Raw genomic sequence first — 23,931 nt, 5'->3', positions numbered from 1 at the left:
CAGCAGTGCCCTGGATTCACCCCTTTGTAACTATCACAGCCAAACAGACCATGTGGGGGCAGGAGGGTGCAGCAGTTACACAACTGGGGGAGGGATGTCTGTGCTATGTGGACAGGCTCCGTACCCCAGGGAAAGACCCATTACAGGCTTAAAGTCCCCTTTCTGTCTGTGCCACTCAGCTCAGATAAGATGAAACATACTTGGGAACAATATCAACATTTTTCCCTTTGTCACTGTAAGAACGATGCAATCCAGATGTTATACCAATGAGTGTGTGTTGAGCATTCTCAAAATCAGCCTTCACAGAGCTTCACATAGCGGGAAAAGACATGGAGTTTTGTTGTCAGGCTACTGACATACTGCAGATCTGCAGGTTTGAGTATCTACAGATCAGCGTATGTCCAAGAGGAATAGAGGTGAAAGGTCAGCAGTCTTCAGAGCAACACAGGGACACCACACTGAATAAGGCTGACTGAGTATATGGGTCACAAGACTCCAACACAAGACTTAATGTGCACTATGCAAAATATGCAAAAACCATGACACAGTCAGTTAGTGGTAAGAAGGTACGACTGATAAACTATTTGGAAACATTTTAAGGATTATCTGTGTCCTTGGTGTTGGCGTCCTTGCAGCCACTCGTGGCTCAGTATAAAGGATGAGGCAGAGACTCAGCCATTTCCAGACTGCAAGGTTTGTAGTCTTTGTTTGGCAGCGGCCTTCCTTCAGTCCCGGGGTATTCCATCCTCAATAATTCAGTTAAAGTTGGATATCTTTCCGATTGTATTTCTCTAAACCTGCTCATCTGTGGCAACTTGATCCCTTGGACAAGACACTTAATCTAAATGGTCTCAGTCCACACTGCTGTAAATGAGTACCGTAATTTCCGGACTATAGAGCGCGCCTGAATATTAGTTGCACCCACCAATTTTAAAAAGAAAAAAAAAAACTGTACATAAATAAGCTGCACTTGTCTATAAGCCGCAGATCTCCACAATGTAACATGAGATATTTCCACAGAAAGATGTTAGGGAGAAAGATTATTTAACTTTTAATTAAATATGTACCATAAATGCTTTTTTTCCCCTGAAGCGTTACACGTAAATACTGACACGCGTGTCACCCAGTGTGCACACGGCATCGCGCGGCTTCTCCACTCCACACGGAAAACTGAGTAATTTTTTTTTTTTTAATACTTTTTATTGAATTTTCAACATATTGAGAACACAATCACATACATCATACAGAGGAAAAAAAAAAAGGAAAATTTTTTTCCCTTTTAAATACAAATTATTAGTCAAGCGTATCTTCAGCGATCCCTTCCATTCGAGGGGGTCACAATTCTCCATTCAAATATGCCTGAGCCTCTCCGCAAGATATCTCTAAGATCATTGGGTAAGTATTCCATCAGGTATTGCCATTCATTTAAATACTTATCTTCATTGCCTCTTAATTTAGCGCTCAATCTCTCTAATGGTAATATTCTGAAAATTTCCCTATACCATTGGGTTACTGTAGGTGGTTTCTCCTTAACCCAATTGAATAAAATACATTTTCGTGCTAGAAATAGGAGTTTTTTAAGAAGATTGGATTTATTGTGATCTTTCACCCTATTAAGAGATGGCAAACCTAATAAAAACTGACCCGGATCCATACAAATTCTCATCTTCAACATTCCTCTAATTTCTTTAGTTACACAAGACCAGTATTTGATTATTTTAGGGCAGTTCCAGAGAGCATGTAAGTATGTACCATTGGCCACTTTACATTTGGAACGTAGAGGAGATCTATGAGGATCTATCTTATTCAGAAATACAGGTGTCCTATGTTGTCTGTGTAAAATCTTGTACTGAGTTTCTTTATATTTATTACTGACAAATAATGCATGAGTAGCTCTAATACAGTCCATCCACTCCTCTTCCTTGTATTGAAGCTGTAGATCTTTCTCCCAACGTCCCACAGTCTTCTGGATATTGTGGTGGTTATGTTCTTGCAGAAATCCATAGGCCTGTTTAATCATGGGTTTCTCAACTTTGATCTCCCGAAGCAGTTTCTCCATAGGTCCCTGTGAGAGTGTCCCTTGGGGAGTCTTAAAGTCTGTCGGAATAAAGTGCCGTGCCTGAAGGTATGCAAAGAAGTCCTTCTGCGGAACTCCGTATTTGCTCTGAATTTGTGCAAAAGATCTGAGAGTTTCACCCTCAAATAAATCACCAGCCACCCTTATTCCTATATTATACCATCTCTGGAATACTACACTCTCCAATCCTGGGGAAAAATCTGGATTATTTAACAAAGGTGTCAAAAAAAGTAATTCCGTGCTCCCAGAGGTGTGTTTACACATATCTCGCCACACTTTTGCAGTATTACTAATCAACAGATTGGTGTATACAGTTTTGTTTTTTTTTCCCCATAAGTTGGCTCATCAGGGAGAAGGGCGCACATCCCCAGGATTCGAGAGTGCCATCATCTCCTCTCAAATATGTCTGTATCCAATCGTATATGCATCTGATATGGCATGCCCAATTATAAAACATAATATTTGGGAGAGCTACCCCTCCCTTATCCTTAGGTAATTGCATAGTTTTGAGACTCAACTTAGGTTTCTTTCTTTTCCAAATAAACTTTGCCAAATCTCTTTCAATGTCCCTGATCGCCTTCTTAGTTAGGCACACTGGGAGCATCTGTAAAGGGTAAAGAATACGTGGCAGCACATTCATTTTAATTAAATTCACCCTACCTATCCAGGACACAGGCAGGTCCATCCATCGTACAAGGTCCCCTTGGATTTTTTTATTGACCGATTCAATGTTCTTCCTCAAAATTTCCCTGACGTTAGGTATAATCTCAATACCTAAATACATAAAACCGGAATCTGACCAGGTGAATGGAAAGTCATCAATTTTACTGCTACTCCCCAAAGGCATAGCAATTGTTTTCCCTAAGTTTACCTTATACCCTGACAGAGAGCCAAATATTTGTATGACAGAAAGGAGGGCCGGAACTGAAATCTCAGGTTTAGATATGAACAACAAGACATCGTCCGCATATAGACAAATTCTATGTTCCAGTCCTCCCAAATTGTATCCAGATATACTACTGTGACTTCTAATGCCCGCTGCCAGTGGCTCAATTGCCAAATCAAAAATTTGAGGAGAAATTGGATCACCTTGGCGCGTCGATCTTTCAAGTTCAAATTCCTTCGTTTGCATACCATTTACTATGATTTTTGCTTTGGGGGCAACATACAGTAATTTGACCATGTCGATGAAATTTTTGCCAAGACCAAATTTCTCCATAACTGTAAACAAATAATTCCACTCCACACGATCAAATGCTTTCTCCGCATCCAACGATATAACCAGGCCCTTTGACTTAGTAGCATTAGCATGTTCGATAACATTCAACAATTTTTGCATATTACTAAATGAGTGTCTATTTTTAATAAAACCCGTTTGATCTGGTCGGATTAGGATCGGCAAATAGTCTTCTAACCTTTTAGCTAAAATTTTTGAGAGAATCTTGCTATCCACATTCAACAAGCTGATTGGGCGATAAGAACCACACTGATCTGCCGGTTTTCCACTCTTTAGTATCAAGGATATATTTGCCGAATATAATGTTGTCGGGAGAGTGCCCTTTCCTATTGAGTAATGGTACATATTTAGTAGCGGTCCAACCAATTGTTCCCGAAAAATTTTGTAAAACTCCGGTCCGTATCCATCTGGGCCGCTCATCTTCCCGCTCTGAAGGGATTCTATTGCAGCTATTACTTCTTCTTTTGTTATTGGTCTGCCCAAAAACGCCTGGTCCTCCTTTGACAGAGACGGCAAATCCAATTGGTCTAAGAAACTACATATCTCTATTTGTGGTACCGACACTTCTGTAGCGTAAATCCTCTGATAGTACCTTACCATCATATCCGCCATTTCTCCTTTATCATAGCAACTTTGACCCTTATCGTCTTTTAGTGAGGGTATAAAATTAGTGCCAGGTCGCCCAGCCGCCAACCGCGCCAGCATTCGGCCAGCTTTATCTCCCATCTCATACAGTCTGTGTCTAGCATGGAGTAAATTAACCTCTGCTTCCTGAGTTAACAGTTGGTTTAACGCTGATCTAGTAACCTCCACTTTTTTGCGGAGAGCAGGCGAGTAATTAGTGATAAGTTGCTTTTCCAAACTATATAGGTTATGCTCTAATTCTGTCTGCTGCTTGTTAGCATCCTTTTTTTTAGCTGCACCATATGAAATTATAGAGCCCCTTAAAAAAGCTTTTAATGTCTCCCAAAGGGTGGCTGGGTTTACCTTCCCATCATCATTAGTTAGAAGGAAAAACTTAATTTGATCTTTGATATAAGCAACAAATAAAGAATTTGTCATAAATAATGGGTTAAGTCGCCAGTTCCACTGAGATTCTTGTGGTTGAAGAGGTCTCAACTGCATATACACATCTGCATGATCAGATAAAATCCGCATACCGATACCACACCTTTGTGTCCTATCCAGTACAGTACCAGTTGCAAAAAAATAGTCAATTCGTGAAAAGCTGCCATGCGGGTTTGAGTAAAATGTGAAATCTTTCTTGTCTGGATGGATAACTCTCCAAATATCGAATAATTGCAGATCAGAGCATAATTTCTTCAATGCTTCTCTCATTTTGGGGTTTATATTTTTTGCAACTGGTTGCTGATCCATCTCAGGATTCATAGTACAATTAAAGTCCCCTGCTATAATACTATATTCAGTCATGTTAGAAGAGGCCTCGGCAAGACGTTTGGAGTAAAAATCTGGTAAATATACATTCGGTGCATAAACACATCCAATAAAAATGCTTTCCCCATACAACTTCCCTTTGATCAGGACATATCTGCCCTGTTCATCTTTAACACATTTTTCCAGCATAAATGGAGTATTTTTGTTAATTAATATTGCTACTCCCCTCTTATTAGACGAGAAGGAAGAGTAATACACCTCTCCCACCCATTCCCTCTTGAGCTTTTTATGCTCCTCATTCGTAAGATGTGTTTCTTGTAACAAGGCTATATTTCCCTTTTCCTTCTTAATCCACGTTAGTAGTTTCTTGCGCTTCACTGCATTATTTATTCCTTTTACATTCAAGGAAATATACTTAAATAGTCATTGCCACATAGTAAATGTATCCTTAATTACCAAATTATCACTTCGCATCGCTCAGGAGATAACAGTAAGCCGTAAAACGAACAAAAAAAAAAAAAAAAAAAAAAAAAAAAAAAAAAAGAGGGGACAACACCACCCCCCTCCCAAAGGGGGGGAGGCAAAACAGTTGAACAAAACGTATATGCATCCATATACAGAGAACAGACCATTCAACATATCCAACCAAATGAGGCAGAACAGTCCTCAGAGCCAAAAAAAACGACCTCCTGGACCTAAGAGTAATCAGCGCCCTTTGTGAAGGCGCATCAGGAACCAAGTCTTCATTTTCGGTTCCCATAACGACTCCCGGACCCTCCCGACCAAACTCCCCATCAACTATAAAGGTCACCATTTCCTTAATGGTGAACTATTCCTCTCGACCAGTTATTCACTTGGGATCTCCAATGTCTCAACGGCGTTCCTTGCATCCTCCGGACAGTCAAAAGAGAATTTCTTGTTGTTATACGAGAAGCAGAGGGTGGCTGGGTAGAGCATCCTAAACCGGATGCTTTTGGCAATTAACTTCTGACAAACGGAGTTAAACTTTCTCCGCTGTTGCAGCACTTTTTGTGGCATGTCTTGACGAATGGTAACGGGTGCACCTTCAAAAAGTAGTTTTGTTCTCTTGCTGAGGGCCATCACCTTCGTCATATCTGCAATGTAATGGGGCTTTATAATGACAGCCCTTGGTACTCCGGGTTTCTTCTGGCCTGGACTTCTGTAGCAGCGGTCCAAACGAACCCTGCCTTTCTTAGTTTCCATATTGAGCAGCTTCGGTAACCAGGTCTCGAAGTATAGTGTTGGATCTGTCCCCTCCACACCTTCCTTCACCCCGAAAATTCTGATCTGATCCCTCCGTGTCCTGGCCTCTTGCTCCTCCACTTGTTCCTTCATTAGCTGTAGCTGTAGCTTCAATGCTAACCTGGTTCCGCGCGGCTCTTACCGCTTTTTTCTCGAGGCCATTCGCTCCTTTCTTGTTCGACATGGTATCTTATTCACCATATAGGTTTAGTTCGTAGGTGGTGACCGATATCGCTTAAAACATTCTATAATTTGGGGAGTTTCATCGGGAGCTCCTCGGCGCCGATCCTCTCAGTGTGACATCATACCGGAAGTCCCAAACTGAGTGATTTTAACTTTTTCTTGAGATTTCATCGCGTGCAGCCCAGATCAGATTGAGTCTGTGGTAAATGAGACGTTAATGAGGGGCTGTGACTTTTTCCAGTTGTTGCGCCAAGACAGAACTGGTTTGGTAGGGCGGGGGGAGAAGCCTCCACTCCACTAACTGATCTGACGGCGCAACTCTGGCAACGAAGAGGGACTTTTCTTCACTAAAATGAAGGGGTAACACCTTATATTTACACTGTGTGAATTTACACGGCATGAGGAGCGCAGCATTCAGGAATTCAATTGACAGCATCAATTGATGCATTTAGACTTATGAAAAAGCCTGTAAAAATCCATAAATGATCTGCATCATTGTAAAATCCGCAGTGTTCAAAGCATGTGAAAAAAGTAGCGGCTAATAGTCCGGAAATTACAGTACTGGCCATGGCTGGGGAAGGAAACTGTGTCAGACTGGCGTCCTGTCCAGGGGGAGTTGGAGACTCTCACCCACGTCCTACTACAGAATCTAGAGATAAGCACTGGCACCAATGGGCCTCAGGGCTTACTTAAAGGATTACAGGCCTTATCTTACACCCTGTACCCTCCAACGACTTCGTACCAAATGTATTTGTGATCATCTGCCTGTAAATACGTGTGTTGGTCTTGAAAGGAGATGTGGTTAGGTGCAGCGTTATAGCCTTGTTCTCATGAAGATACAAAGTGATTGCAATACAAACCCACAAAAACAGCACAATATTCAGACATGAATATTGTGAATGTGAATATTGAAGTGGAATATGACATTCCCCAAAACAAACTTGTGCTACACACTTTAGACCATGCCGATACATCATTATGCTACGGCTCTAAATATGACACAGCAGCGTGCACTGTCACTATCTGCCCTTTGGGATTTTCTACAGACGAAGGTCATGGCATGTAACAGGAGTTGGATAAAATTTTCTGAATTCCTTAGGGGTGGGGGAGCTGGTGTGCGTATGTGTGTGGTGGCGGGGGGGGACAATAAGCCAGATGAGAAATTTGCATTCATTTTATTTTACGAAATATGTACTCTTCTAGCATATGAGGCTGTTAAAAAAAACCAAAACAAAAACTAAATGTCACTTGGTTGGAATTTCTAGCTCCCTTTTGACAGGTATTTGCATTATTTCAGACTAAAATAAAAACATGTGGCAGAGACAGAGATAATGAGCAGACATGCAGTTTGTGGGACCCATGGGAAAAGGGGACAAGCGGCAGGGCTGCAATCAGCAATAACTCAGAATGTGCATGTTTGCAGAGCCGTGCCCTGGTAATCCCAGGAAAGTAAAGCAACAGTCAAGGGTGAGAGAGGTGAGAGGTTCTCTACCGCACTACATTGAATCAGGAGTACATTCAATAATGTGACACAGTACCTTCTAAGTCAAGACCAAATGCAATACTTGCTCTAAATCTACCCATCCTTACAGAAAAACAGCCATGAACTTGTTCCCTTGCACAGAGTCTGCGTGCTCTGAGATGAATGCCGTACCCTGAACATTTCATTTCGTTGGGCGGGAGCTATGACTGAACAGTGCTGACTGTCTGTGATGTGCCTGGAAGAGGTGAAAGACAGGGTCTGTTGAGTTTCACTGCCCCTGTTCAGCATCAAGCATATGTAGCTTACACACTTTCTGCAACTGTGGGCTGGAACCGGACCAATCCCGCTCAATTTGGCCCATTCAGACCAAATGCCAGTTACAGGCCAGACAGGCAGCAGCACCCAGAGTTTGCAGCAGGGAGGTATAGGTGCAGGCAGTGGGTGGCATTGCCAGCCAAGAAGACAAGAAGGAGCACTGTATTTGGGAGGTAATAAATCCACTGGTCTCTAGAATGGCAGTATAAGGAGCCAACATCACACAAACCACATTTACAGCACAATCTAATTAACATTTTAACCTCTTGAACCACATCTGCGCTCCTGTTGTACGTCCTGAAAGCTGCAAAAGCCACAGAGGATTATTACTGCCTGAGGATTTCTGAAATTTTGGAAAGGTACAGTATGAACATGCTTATGTAACACCATCTAGAGGTATTATTTCAAAAGAAAACCAGTCCACTGTACCTCCAAGAGCAGTTATTCCACAGATTTTGTGTGCATAAAGTAGTGAAGGCCTTGAACCCAAGGCCCGAGCTTCAGGACAGCTACTGCCCACTCCAAGGCCAAAGCGCACCACAGAGGAATTGGCCCAAATAAGCTCACACTGTCAATGAGGGATAGAGCATCCAACTCAGCCCCCGTCCTACCCAGAGCAGCCCTCACACACACTGCAGCACAGCAAACAGTCCAATCACCAACACCAGCTGAAAGACATTTCATTCCCGCCATTTTGTAATGTAATTAATTTCACTATGTCCACACTGAGCAAAAACCTCACATGGAAATTAAATAAACAGAGGGGGCACAGAGGACACACAACTCATTTCCCTTAATGCCTCAATAGGCATGTTTTGATTGCAAATACCAACTCTCATATCACGCTTAAAGCTTGTGAGATTTCATTCTTAAAGCACTGACTCCCAAACATTTACCATTAATCCTCCACCACCCCTTTTGGAAGCCAAAAAACAACCCCAACCCCAGAAAAACCAACTCAATTTGAATTGTACTGAAAAAAACGTAACAATACACCTTGTATGTTTTTAATTTTATATGCTAGTTTCGAACCAATAAAAAAGCAGGTTTCAATTTGTCATAGCTGATAAATGGTAGACACACAGACACACCAAATATACATAAAGCCTTTAACAAACTAACAACGAACCTGAGCAGAAGAGAGGATTTAACCGACTTTGTTGTCGGCTGAGCCTTGCTTTACGATTATCATCTGGTTTTTTCTTATTTTCCCTCTGAATCTCTGTCCATCTGTCTAAATATTTGTGGACATGTATTAATCCAACACAGAAAAGTGTACTCAAAAGTAGTCTAGTAGTAGTACTCGTAGTCTCATAGCCGCTCATCCAAGTGATTCAGAAGTCACTCAGAGAAGTGGTGAAGTGTTTGACTACTCATCCAAAACAGACTACGTTGTCCAATTCCCAAATGGGGGTATTTGAAAGAAATATATACATTAATGCTCTGCATCCTTGTAGCATATTTCAAAATGAGTGGGCGCACTGTCTCTCCTACTTTAGTAACCAATGTCTTACAGAAAGAACTTGAACCAGTTGCTTTAGAGTCCTTATTAAAAATAGTGACAACTCTGACTTTCAAGTACAGTTCAACATATAGTATTCACTTTATTCAGGAAGTCAGGGTGGGCGGCTCCATTTTGTCAAGCAACGTCCGGTTTGCCACTGCGTCTGATGATGAGCTACGTGGGAGCACAGTACGGTAGAAGTGTCCAAACATGAGCAGCATTAATTGTTCAGTTCATGGGTGCCACAACAACTGGAAGAAGGGAACTACTGAAGAGGAAACTATTGCTTTCAGAACGATGTTTTGGACATGGAAAGGAGAGATCTGAGTGCTGTGGACGAGCATTTAACTTGTTCCCTCCTCCATCGAAAGACGTGGATCTCCGGTGCTGGATAAAGTCGCTGAATTTGAAAAATCCACCCAGACGTCCTTATGTCTGTTCTTTTCATTTTATGGAGAAAAACCCACACTACCGGATCCTTACCCAGAGAAATTGTTGGGCTACAACACGCCGTTGAAGAAGTCATGCTGGATGCTAGTGAGACAAACAGGTAAACTGTGTTTGTAGCGTTAGCTGCTATCTGATTTACTCATTTTACAGCGTTTGATACAACCAGGCACTGCATGAAATAACACCATACGTATATTAACATTACATAATCTTGGCATTACGTTGGTACTACTTGTCGGGTAGTATTTTAACTTGATTGTGCTACAAACGTCAGTGGCGCTGTGCGGTGCAAAGCTCGTAGTTCCTCATAGCGAAACTGTCCACGCCGAGTGACAACACAAAGTAGTTAAAAATAATCGAAGGCCACTTTTTCATGTCATCTTTCCACTCTGTTATGACCCGTGGGTGAGCCACAGTCGTTCCCGTTGAGTTTTTCAAAAAGGTTTTTATTTCTACCCACGTAATATGTTCCATTGTTCTATATTGAAAACACCGCTCACCGGACGTCCTAAGACAACACGGAAATGCCTCTGTTGTAAAATTAGGCTGGGCTGAATAAGGTTAATACCAATTCTGAATGTTTATATAATGCCTGAGTGGATCCTTGTCATTTGACTGTTGTTTTGTGTGTCACATGACATGGATTATTCGTCCCATTTGTGCTGGATGCAGTTTGGTTTCATTTAGAGTGCAAATTTGGTTCCAAGCGTTTGGTACCACTGTACTCTGCGTGCGTACACACACACACACACACACACACACACACACACACACACACACACACGTGCACCACTGCGCTGTAAGCCGTCTGGAGGCTGTTTGCAGGAAGTTAGAATGAAAAGCTGGACTAATTTATGAAGTGATAGTTTTTCGCTGCACTGAGGAGTCTTTTTTTGGTAGCGCACCGCGCATGTGGGACAACGCCACAAGAGAGACAATGATTTGATTGAGCTAAGCTAACTGTGCTAGTTCTTGTAACACACACACATGCACAAACTCCACTCCACTGTAATCCATCTAGAGGCATGAAGAGCTGTTCGGATGAAAAGCTGATATGATTTTTGGCTGCACTGTGGAACTACACAAAGTCTTTTTTTCTGGAAGTCTGAAGTCAGTGCACAGCATCACAGACTACACGTCACAATTTGGACTTTAGCAGCAGTAGGAGGATGATTACCAAAATGTAAGTCCCTTTTCTGTTGTTTATAAATTAATAAAATATCAAATGACAGGGATCTATTTTAGCCATTATATAAAACAAATAAAGACTGTTTTTACATTCTTTCAATGGAACAAACATTTCATGAGGTGAAAGCTGGAACTCATAATGGACTGAACTCATAAACATAATGGATAATGACCATTGCCATAATGGTTTGAACTCATAAACATTCATTATTTGTTTTATGGCACCAATAAATAGATCTGCGTCATTTGATATTTTACATAAAATTAGATAGGTGTGTCTTCAAGCAGCAGGAATCAAAGGTCAGCGGGACCCAGCAGTTCACCCCGCCCTGCAGGGGAGTCGCTGAAACATCTCTGAATTCAGCGAGCACCACTGAGGAGCTTTGGGGGCTGTGTGGAGCACACGCCCGCGTTCTTCAATCCAGCAAAAATTTTTGATAAGAACTTCTCAAATTCTTCATTTTGCAGAACTTCAACTGCCGCTAAAGATGTGCCCACGAGCACTGTGGCTGCTAGATTTGGCGTCCTTGCATCATGGAAGCATTTTTTTAAAAGCTCATGGAGGCGTGCATTAGGAGGAAAAGGATGGGGCAGAAATGCACAATGATTAGTACAAAAATGCACAGTATGTGATGACACATACACTGGGACGAATAGTGAATGTAACATGACATACAATCCACCAATCATATGACAAGGATCCATTTAGGTATCCTATAAATCATAACTGCTAATGAACTAATTTTGGAATATCAGAATATTTTCCAAAATGTCCAAATTTATTGAACAACAGCAGCAAAATCAAAAACATAAGATTAAAAAATACAAAGTTTTCACATAGTGAAATGCTCCCCAAGTGCTGGTAATAGCATAGTGCTTGGACAGCAAAAAATTAGATGAGTGGGTAGAGAGTGAGCTCATCCATCCAGCCAGCTTGTGTAGACAAAATCTCAAAAACAGTAAATGCTATCATCTTGTAAGTCACCAAATTAAAAAAACAATATAATGACGAAAAACTCCACTGTATCTGGTGAACTTGGACACACCACATCAATGGAAAGAGCAATGCATATGCAGTGCATATGTAATACCCCATAGATGTGTCTGCCACCTACTGGATGATTAGTGGATGCTGAATAAATTGTTGAAAATTGCAAAAGGCTGTGATTGTGGAACATGTAGTTTGTCTGCCTCTTGAACAATTGACACATTGTGCGCTCAATCACTCTGCTTCGCACAGCTAACAAACTACTACTTGCAGGGAAAACATGATGCCCACTATGTGGGCAAATTCAAAACAGTAAGAATGCATAAACCTGTGCTATTTCACACAGCTCCCATGCCCGGTTGTTGTTTTTCCAGTCCTTCAAGCAGCCTCAAAATTTGAAAAGCTCAGCTCCCTCGCATCTTGTGCCACCCCTTGCTAAATTTTCCTAGAAAACCCCCTGCAGTTGGTACAATGTTCTTAGGTTTAAAAGCCTCACCCTTACTCCTCCAAACATACCTCTTGTCGTTGTGGCCAAATAGCTCAATCTTTGTCTTGTGTGATAATAAAACTTTTCTCCAGAAGACATTTGGCTTGTCCATGTAGGCAGCTGCAAATTTCAGTCTAGCTTGAAGGTGTCAATTTTGGAGCAGTTGCTTCTTTCTTGGTCAGCAGCCTCTGAGGCCTCGGTGACGTGAAACTAGCTTCACTGTGGACAGTGACACTGATGTTCCAGCAGTTTATGGTTCATGGCAGGCCTGAGCCTTGGTAGTTTGGGTTGTTCCTGAACATCCATACCAATTCCCTCTAAATCTGAGGGTGAAAATTTGAGTTTTCTTCCAGACCTTTGCAAAGTGGTGACACAGCTGACTAACTTGTACTTACTATATGCAATTGTTTGAACTGATGCTCTTGGAATCTGCTGCTGTTTAGAAATAACTCCAAGAGACCTTCCCAACTTGTGTAAATCTACAATTCTCCTTCTTAGATCTTCACTGAGTTTTTTGGACTTCCCCATGGTTCTGACTATTGGTCAGTCCAATGAGTGCTGCCAAACACATCATTTTTATTCAAAGAGAAACTACCAGTTGTAGTCAGTCATGATCACTAATGAGGAGTTAATAGGCCTTGGCTTTGTCACGATAAAACACATTGTAGAGCCTTCAGCCCCACCTATTAACAGATTTTAGTTGAATGTATGTAGAATTTTGTCCCTGTGTGGATTTGAAAACATCTAAAAAAATTCAAACTTCTGCACCTAATTCTTGTTTTTTAAAGTCATTAATAATGTATGCTGTACAAGAATCATTCCACCCTGGAAAAAGAACAGTTCAAAGGCATCATTAAAACCACAAAATTACCATGACATTCATGCCCATGATGAATGTATGTAAACCTCCGACCACAACTGTACATATGCAACACACACAGGGACAGACATAAAGACAGACAGACAGACATGGATGAAGACAAATAATTTTCATTATAAGGCATAAAATAATTAGGACAGACATATATTTTTTAACGGATCTGCATCTGAAGTCCAGTATGTATCCTCCATATGATCCTTGGAGGCATTACATTTTCAGTGGTGGTCTCATTTTTACTTTTTTTCCGATTTCATGACTTGTTGCACACACAGATAAGACATCTACATAAGATGAGTACAAACCTGCAAAAGGAGTCTCTCGGAGGCCAAGCAGGCATCCCAGCGGGACAGTCTTGGGTGGTGGAGTGTTTGGGCTGTGGCCAAGCCCAGCTGGAGGACCCCGCAGTGACTCTCTAGCGCCTCCCAATTACTCCGGAACAGCTGCATGTAGGAACACAGCTGCTTGGGAGTCACACGGCCTGAAAGTGCAGATTAAGATGTGATTATCATCTGAAATCAGGACTAGTAAACAATTCAAACAGTGTTGATCATCACTGTTTGATGAATAGGGGGTGACTCGAGCTGATAGATGTGGCACATTTTGACACAAGTGGCCTGATGAGCCGTAAAACATGTACATGATGAAAGTGAATTTAAAAACAACCCCTGAAGAAAATAGGAGTAAATACTTGTTTAAAAAAAAACAAAAAAACGCCATATTGCTTTACTTCAAGAGGTTTTGTTAGCTGTGGGCTGCTGTACACTACGACAGTGTACACTAATCTGTCAAACACCTCAAACCCTTTCATGTGTGTCTGCTTCCTTGATACCACAAGGCTGTGTGACAAGCACAGTTCAGTTTAAAGAGAAGGACGTGTCTATTTGATTGGTTGATATTATGTTCAAAATACAACAGACCCACCTATAATTAATGAACACATTAATCCAACCCTTTTGTGACCAACTTTGTGCATGTATTAAATAGCAGCGTTTGCTGGGACAGAAAAAAAAAAATTTACTTGCATCATCTGCACAAAAGAAAGTCAATTCTTTGTTGTGAAAGCGGGCTACGAGCTGATGGGTCCTAGTTTCAACATCCGTATATACACTGCTGGGCATGGTATTCTAATACTGGGTGGAGCTGTGGGAAAACACTGGAGAATTCTGCAGATCTTTAGGGTCTACAGAAGTACCCAGTTTGTAAATTCTGACTGCTGTGGCTTCCCTCAGGATTCAGCTGAAATCTCGGAGACTACTGCCTGCTCAGTGCCCAAGATTAAATTTTTCCACACTGAAAGATCGGCTGGAAGACTTGCAGACATGGGCAAAACTGGTGATCAAATGAATTGTGGGAGTTCTTCCGCAACCACACCATGAAAGTTGATGTGGATTGTATTAGAGTCACCAGTGTCAATAGAAAAAGGCATTTCTTATCTGAAGTCACTCTAAATGTCATCCAGAGAAGTCAAAGAGCACGGCTTGATGGAAATTCAAGGCTGCAAAGGGAGCTGAGAAAGAAGGTTTTGATGGCTATGAAAATGGACAAGGAGGCATTTCTTAGAGAAATCTATGATCAGATGACACTATCCTGTGGTCTAGTGACCCTCAAACTGCTTACAGAGGAATCAAAAGAACTTTGGTCCTCTGAACCTACATCTCATCCCACTGCAGAAGAAGGCAGTTCATTTCCAACAGTCACCTCTGCTGTGCTGTCATGTTGGTAAAGCTACTTTGAGCAGTTGTAAAAGACTGAATTCTGACCACAGACTTGTTTTGGCTTCACTCAGGATTCAGGTGACGTCTCAGCGAGTTCTGCTTGCTCTTCGCCCAAGAAAAAATTTGTCCAGATTGAAACATCAGGCAGTTTCTCAGGAGTTTGCATGCAATCTGGCTGGAAGACTTGCAGACATGGACAAAACTGGTGATCTGAATGGATTGTGGGAGTTCTTCCACAACCACACCACAAACGTTGCAGAGGATTGTATTGGAGTCACCGGCGTCCATAGAAAACTACTTTGAGTAGTTGTATAAGACTGATCCTCCTGCTGTGATTTTAAACATCTCCAATGCCACGTTTTTTGTGACTGATTCCCCAGTCAACCCCAAGAACCACCAAATGTTGGTGAGATCGCAAAGGCAATGAAACAGCTGTAAATAAGGAAAGCTCCAGAGATCTGTGGCATCAGAACAGAGTTCCTCTAGGTGGGTGGAGGTGCTATTATCCTGACATTGCAAACAATCTTTGTTTTAATCTGGGAGCTGGATATCATCACTACAGACTGGAAGAATAGCATTGTTTTCCTAAACTGAAAAGGAAAAGGTGATCACAGATTGTAACAACTATGGGGTGTTACACTGCTCTTTGTGCCAGGTAAGGACCTTGCAAGGATTAATGTGGATAGGTTTCAGTTCCAGCTACTTGTTGCTCAGTGAGCAGGACAATCTTATTTCCCACCCAAGAAGTCAACCATCAGCTGCATTCTAGCTCTGCGAGTATTCAATGAATGCAAGTGTGAATTTTGGCAGTGCTTCCTTGCAGACTAGGTTGATTTTCACAAATCATTTGATTCAGTTGACTGGACTACTCTCTGGGACATCCTGAGAAATTGTGCGATCCCCAAAATTGATAGGCATCATAGTAAGCCTATACACAGACAGCCATCAGAAGTGTACCTGTATGTCATAGAAGTGTTGAACATGTGGGGGCATTCACTTTCAGCAGTGACATTCATGTCACTGTGTCCTCTGCCTTTGAGATTGAGAAACCCCTGGGAGGAACAAATGGAGTCATGAGGTCGATGGACTGAGGCGTTTGGCAATACAGATATCTTTGCAGGAGAACAAAAGTTTGAAGATTTAGGGTCCAGGTGCTACCTTTTCTTACTGTATGGTTATGAGTCTTGGTTGCTAGCCAGTAGGGGTGTCTATTCACGTCCGAATCGCGATTCTTCTTTATTATGATTCTGAATCGGTCCAAAATGTCCAAGAATCGATTTTTAAAAAGCATCTTTTTAAACATTTTCTTGCTTACTCACTGCATGTACTGTTTGTCAGGCAATGGCTTCCTTCTACAATCACTTGATTAACCTTGTAAAGCTGCATTTTCTTAAGCATAAACATTTTTTAAGTAATATAACTATTTCTCAGAGCTCTTTGAATCGAAAATCGATTCTGAATCGAGTCATCACCCCAAGAATCGGAATCAAATTGAATCACGAGTTGTTGTACGATTCACATCCCTACGAGCCAGTGATTTAAGACAAAGACTGTATGTCATTGGTAATAGGACTCTTCAGAGGATCCTTGAGTACCGCTGGAATGACATTTCAATTCAATTTCAATTTATTTCATTTATATAGTGCCAATGACAACAAGGCTGCCTCAAGGCACTTCATACAAGCAAGGACTAACCTTACCAACACCTAGAGCAAGCACACAGGCAACAGTGGTGAGGAAAAAAACTCCCTCTGTCTTTACAGAATCAGTTTTATCTCCAAAGGGAGGTCATTCCATAAAACGGGCACGATACGAGAAGGCTCTGTGGGCTGCAGATTTTTTTATTCACCTTATGGACACAAATTAGTCCTGCGCCCTGAGAAAGCAAAGACCAGGCTGGTACACAGAGTTTAATGTGGCCAGTACATAGGGTTTAATGTGGCCTTTCTGTGTGGAGTTTGCATGTTCTCCCCGTGTTTGCATGGGTTTCCACCGGGTGCTCCAATTTCCTCCCACATTTAAAGACATTCAAGTTAGGTGAATTGGAAACTTTATAACTGTCCTGATCTCATTTGCAAAGAGATGTCATTCTTAATGGGACTAACCTGGTTAAATAAAAGTTAAACTAAAAAAATTAAAATGAGCTCAGCTAAGTAGGGAGGTGCTAGCCCGTGAATAATTTTCTGAGTTAATAGCAGAACTTTAAAATCCAATCTCACAGAGACAGGAAGCCAGTGAAAAGATGCCCAATTTCAAAGCTACATATATATATATATATATATATATATATACACAAATAGCATTCATGTCAATGGAAAAATGAATATACATACACTAGGACAGATGAAACAGGATATGCCTTTGATGAGGCCAGTGGAGTAAAGTAAAAAGATGGACAAGATAATGTGCACATGAAGTTAGTACAGTAGTGCCTGGAAACAAAATAAACACACTTTTCCGAGCAAAACAGCTTATTTCTCAGCATGGGACATAACGGAATGATTAATACCATAGCACACCATAATCTTAGCTTAATGAGCACAAACCGCACTGGGTGAAGACAGGGACAACGACGAAGCAGCATGTAAAAGCAGAAGGAAACTGAATGCTTGTGAGGAAAGAACATCTTCAAAACACGCAAGATGCAGGTGGGTGGGTTGGAATCACAGATGTTGACTTAAACGTTGCTACGAGCCACTGTACGTGACACAGAAGCACCAAGATCATGGGTCTGCATGTGCTTTAGCATGTGTGCATGCATGCAGCAGATCAATAGGAGCAGTGACGAGACTGAGACTAGTAAGTGTTAATTGGAGATTTACTGAGATTATTTACAGAAGCAGTGCAGAGATCCCGAGTCTCTCATAGTGCTGAGAAGCTCGTACTCCCCCAAATGCACACAAAGATTCACAGACACAGGAAGAGCAGCGTAAGACCTGGGGGGGGTGCACAGGGTGGCCTGGAGGTAGACAACGCTGTGTCAGGGGCCCCGAGATGGAGAAGAAGGGCACACGTTAACTCTCCATAAATCCTACTTCGTCATGTTGATGTTCGGAACCAACCCCAGATGTGGGAGTATTTCCTGCTGGACTACATGGCCAATGTTTTCTTTCGTAAGGCCAAACACATGACGAGAGGAGAAACAGGCCACATTAAACAAAAAAAAAAAACAAGAGTAGAAAGCTCCAGAAAGACTAAATACAACATAGAATCATGACACGTTACAGATGTAAGGCAACATGTCTGATGTTTTCAAGCCCAGATCACAAAATATATGGATGTAAAATGTTTTTTTGGAAGAAAATATTGAAAGGAATCCACCGTGGAATCCAGGAACAGTGGTTGTTTTTCACAGCCAGTCATAAGTACATCTGACAGCTTTTCTAAGTGAGATGAACAAGCAGCAAAACAGTGCAGGGGTCTACAAAAAGGAATGGAGTTTCTCATTAAAATGAAAGTATTTTTTTTTTTATCCCGGCACAGTTAAAAGACTTATTGTGAACATGTCCAGCCGTAAAAATCCTAACCACAAATCACCAAGCTGTGCCAACCATAATTCAACAGAGAAACCAAGAAATCAGCCTCAATTTAAAGCCAAAGAAATCTATCTGAGAATAGGCAAAAAGAATGGCAGGCCATTTGCCCAACATAATCACACTTTCAAGCTAAAGTGGAGTGTATGAGAATGGGTGAGGAAATATTAAGGGGGGAGAACATAAAGTTATAAAGGAAAGAGTCTGTTCTCCATTACACAAACAGTTGTGGCCAAACCTTCACTCGTATCTATGTCACGATCCCTCCATCAAAAAATTCTGTGATTCTTCAGACAGCTTGTTGCCAGATGCAAAAATATTTTCAGGGAGATCATCTGTCAGTTGAGCTATATTTCCAACAAGGTTATCCCTGCAGTTAAAACAGTGCTGGAAAGGCTCCAATTTAAGACACAACAAATAGCAAAAGGCACTCACGCTGTCAAAATGTTCTTGGGTCTCTGATGAGTAACAAATTCATATATACAGTGCCCTCCAAAAGTATTGGAACACTCAACATTTCACACACTTTAATTTGTTTATGCCATTTCAAATACAAAAAAAAAGATACAAAAAATAAAAATTTGCAAAATAATCTTCCTTAAACTCAAACTGAAAGCAATCTCTACAACTTGATATGAATTAATTAAAAATACAAAAGCCAAGATGATGAATTGAATAAGTAATGCAACTCTTTGGGATAATACTTGTAAATAAGCAGTTTTTTGCCAGTTTTCTTCAGACAAGTCAGGGGATGGATACATGAACATTTCCAAGACACTGAATATGTCTTGGACTTTATTACATCAGTTACAAAAAAACAAACAGTATGGCACTCTATGGTAAATCTGCATGAAGTAGAAGTTATCAAAAACTGAGAGACTGTGTAAGAAGGAGAAGAGTGAGGAAAGCCACAAAGACACCCAGAAGTTATAGGCTCCTGTGGCTGTGACGGGTGTGTTTGGGGTCACTGTCATGCTGGAAGACCCAACCATGACCCATCTTCAATGCTCTTACTGAGGGAAGGAGGTTGTTTGACAAAATCTCGCAATACATGACCCCATCCATCCTCCCTTCAATACGGTGCAGTCGTCCTGTCCCCTTTGCAGAAGAGCACCCCCAGAGTATGATGTTTCCATCCCCATGCTTCACGGTTGGGATGGTTTTCTTGGGGTTGTTCTCATCCTCTAAACACGGCAAGTGGAGCTGATTCCAAAAAACTATTTTGGTCTCATCACATGACCTTCTCCCATGCCTCCTCTGGATCATCCAGATGGTCAATGGTGAACTTCAAACGGGCCTGGACATGTGCTGGCTTGAGAAGGGGGACCTTGCTGCCCTGCAGGATTTTAAACCATGACAGCGTAGTGTGTTACTAATGTAATCTTTGTGACTGTGGTCCCAGCTCTCTTCAGGTCATTGACAAGGTCCTCCTGTGTAGTTCTGAGCTTTCTCAGAATCATCCTTACCCCACGAGGTGAGATCTTGCATGGAATCCCAGACTGAGGGAGACTGACATCTTATGTTTCTTCCACTTTCTAATAAATAATCATACAGTAACAGTTGTTGCCTAAGCACACCAAGCTGCTTGCCTGTTGTCCTGTACTTGCCTGTCACCAAGCTGCTTGCCTGTTGTCCTGTAGTCCATCCCAGCCTTGTGCAGGTCTACAGTTTTGTCCCTGATGTCCTTAGACAGCTCTTTGGTCTTAGCCATGGTGGACAGGTTGGAGTGTGATTGACTGAGTGTGTGGACAGGTGTCTTTTATACACGTAATGAGTTCAAACAGGTGCAATTAATACAGGTAAAGAGTGCAGAATAAGAGGGCTTCTTAAAGAAAAACTAACAGGTCTGTGAGAGCCAGAATTCTTGCTGGTTGGTAGGGGGTCAAATACTTATTTCATGCAATAAAATGCAAATTAATTATTTAAAAATCATACAATGTGATTTTCTGGATTTTTTTTTTAGATTCTGTCTCTCACAGTTGAAGTGTACCTATGACAAAAATTACAGACCTCTCCATTCTTTGTAGGTGGAAAACCTGCAAAATTGTCAGTGGATCAAATACTTATTTCCCCCACTCTATAAGAGATATTAAACTGCATACATGTTGTGATCTTCAACTCTTCGGACAGGTGAGTCAAGACTTTTGAAACATCACAGACCTAAAACTACACATAGGCACATGCGGAGATAAAAGATACTAGTTCAAGATGAACTTTAATCATAATTTTAAAAACTGTAGTGTCAACTGTAAATGGAGCAGAAGCCAGTAAAGGGACGCAACAACTGGGCTCAGTGGTGTGATTTTTAATAAGCAGCAACAGTTCTAGCTGCTGCCTTTTCAAAAAAAAAAAAAAAAGAGTGGGAGTATTTTTTGTCTGATAGTCTGAGGGGTGAGTTTCGGTAATCTAGTTGTGAAAATATAAAAACATGAGTCACCTTTTCCAAATTGTTTTTGGACAGCACAGTTTCACTTTAGATATTGGATTGAGATGCAGGACTTGATTTGATTTTGTTGTCCCCACTGGCAATGCCGGGACATGGTACATAGAATCGCACTCTGTCTGTGTGAGCATCCCTTTCGCGATGTTCTTTCTTTCAATACAATAACTTATGACCACCTTAGCCAATTAATTCTGAAATTGATGTGAATAATAACTTACAATGTTTCTTCACCTATGAAAATTTGGGTCATCTATCAGTCCGGATATTTACAGAGCCACTTCAAACACTGTGAACTCTATAAACTGTATAATTTTTGAACAATGTCTATAACCTCTGTCTGACTGATTCCAAAATTGATATGCGTAATCATATACTAGGTGTTACGACCCAATTAACTCTTGGGCTAGATAGCATTGCATTCCGTACACATGTCCTTTTCTGGAATATGAGTGCAAGAAGTTAAAAATCAATGCTTCAGTTGCTCTTGGTGGGGGATGCTCAGCCACGGGTTCCCTTGTTTTATGTGGTTTAAGCAAGAGTTCTCAATTAAACATCATTATATAACGGCTGAGTGGATCCTTGTCATTTGATTGGTGCTTTGGTGCTCACGTGACATGGATTATTCATCCCATTTGTATTGTCTTGCATTTAGCGTGCAAATTTGGTTCCATACGTTTTGTACCACTGCACACTGCAACCACCACCCACTAGCAAGGGTGGATTTAGCTAAACATGGCAGAGTTTGTTTTGCTGACGGACGATGATTTGAAGGAGCTAACTGACAGTGCTAATTCTTCTAACACAAAAATACAACTCCACTACACTGTAAGCCATCTTGAGGCATGAAGAGCTGTTAGGATGAAGAGGATGAAGTTAGGATGAAAAGCTGGGCTAATTTCTGACGTGATTTTTCGCTGGAGTGAGGAAAGCCGACGGCAGTCTGTACATGAAGGCAGGGCACGGCATCACGGACGACATCGTCAGGATTGTTTTTTGCAAGTTGAATTAGAACAACTTTGGACTCCTTTTTAAAGATCGTCTTGGGCTGTTAAGCACCAGCAAAATTTAAGTCCTTTTAATATAAAACAAATATTGAATGTTTTTTCATTCTTTCAATTGACCAAATATTGAACCACTGAACTCAAACATTCATTTATATAGCGTTAAAATTTTGCAACTGATTTAAAATTTGATATCAACAAAAGTCTCAGTCGACAAACTTCCTAAGGAAAATTTGAGCTAAAAATTCAAACACCAGATTCAGAGTTTTTCCAAATGTAATAAACTGCTGACCAATCAAGTGGTTAATGTCATTAAAGACCATTAAAAAAGCTGGTCAACATAGCAAAATAAGTACAAAATAAATGCTAGGAATAAATCAGGTCAAGTGTTGCATCATTAAAACCATCCAAGTTTTGAGTTTGTGATTTAAACTGGTTTCTGTGTGCAGTTTGTCTAATAGGACTAAAGCACTGGTGTGTCCCTGACCAACTGTTATTAAAAGTTCAGAGCCCGTGCACTGCCCTAAACCCAAATTACAACGTCTCAGAAACATCATCACAAATACAAAATTAACAGGTTGAGCAGGAAATACTTGTTCCCAAAGCATCATAATAACCGTAATGTTACACCGTAAACTGGGGAGGTGATGGTCTAGTTATGGCGTTGGGCTTGAGACCAGAAGATCCTCGGTTCAAATCCCAGCCTGATTGGAAAATCACTAAGAGCCCTTGGGCAAGGTCCTTAATCCCCCATTGCTCCCGGTGTGTAGTGAGCGCCTTGTATGGCAGCACCCTGACTACGGGGTGAATGTGAGGCATTATTTGTAAAATGCTTTGAGCGCCTGATGCAGATGGAAAAGTGCTATATAAATGCAGTCCCTTTACCATTTATAACTGTACATAAGGTATTTATGGCGTAAATGTTAATTATTTACTGTGGGACATCAAAATATACTGGAGCTGTGTATAACAAAAATAGGTTTCTTTGAGAGGGTACTTAATAGAGAACAAAGTTTGTAGTATGTGTTGCCTTGAAGACACAGACAGATTGATGCATGTATCATGATATAATAGGGAAATTACTTAAATAGTGACTGAAAATAAAAGTAGGGATCTAACTAGATGCTGTTATGTCTTTATTTCATCATTTTGTACCAACTATATATAAGCTCTTTATATTACATAAACTATAAAAGGCATTCAATGGGTATTTGCATTTCAGTAAGTTACAGCACAAAAATTTTCTTTATAAAAAATTTAAAATTTTAACAGACTGTAATATCAAGATTCTGTTTTAATAGAATGAGCTGTTGTGTTGCACCGCAGAGGTGACTGTCACTTGGAGAACATCTCCACAGATGATAAACAGCCTGATGATTTTGAGGATCTTAATGTTCCTCTGTACACATGTACCTCAGGACCAGCAATAAAACAAATTCCACTTTTTAACCTCACGCTATAAAAACTCTGAGCTGTTCCCCATTTTAACCTGATGTTGGGAAGTGGCAGCTGAGCTTCACCTGGGATCAAAGACCTGAACATTAGGGCCGAATGTGATTTAGTCCTCTTACTGGAAGATGACTTGCATTTGAGGTGCACAGGGTTACGCAGAGGCCAGCTGATGTCTGATGTCAGCATGCAGCGGAGGTTTGGCCTGTGTCAGCAGCTGGACAGCCTCAAAAGTAATTCTACATGGACTGGGGGGATGCAAGAAGGCGCAGACTTTTATTTATGCTCCATGAGAAAAGTCCTGGAAACTTTTATTTGTGCTTACATGTTGGGCCCCTTC

General features: G+C 41.1%; 1 protein-coding gene across 1 annotated transcript in view; it reads right to left on the bottom strand.

Annotated features, from left to right (window-relative positions):
* scfd2 (sec1 family domain containing 2) overlaps positions 1-23,931 on the bottom strand; it is a 354,011-nt gene that overhangs the window by 266,124 nt on the left and 63,956 nt on the right. Inside the window, exon 4 of the mRNA XM_034180512.1 lies at positions 13,753-13,928. Coding sequence (XP_034036403.1) covers positions 13,753-13,928 — 176 coding nt within the window. The remainder of the gene's footprint in view (positions 1-13,752; positions 13,929-23,931) is intronic.

This window comes from Thalassophryne amazonica, chromosome 10, assembly GCF_902500255.1.
Source record: "Thalassophryne amazonica chromosome 10, fThaAma1.1, whole genome shotgun sequence".
Classification (NCBI taxonomy): domain Eukaryota; kingdom Metazoa; phylum Chordata; class Actinopteri; order Batrachoidiformes; family Batrachoididae; genus Thalassophryne; species Thalassophryne amazonica.
The sequence above is the reverse complement of the archived record's forward strand: the minus strand, read 5'-3'. Positions and strand labels throughout refer to the sequence as shown.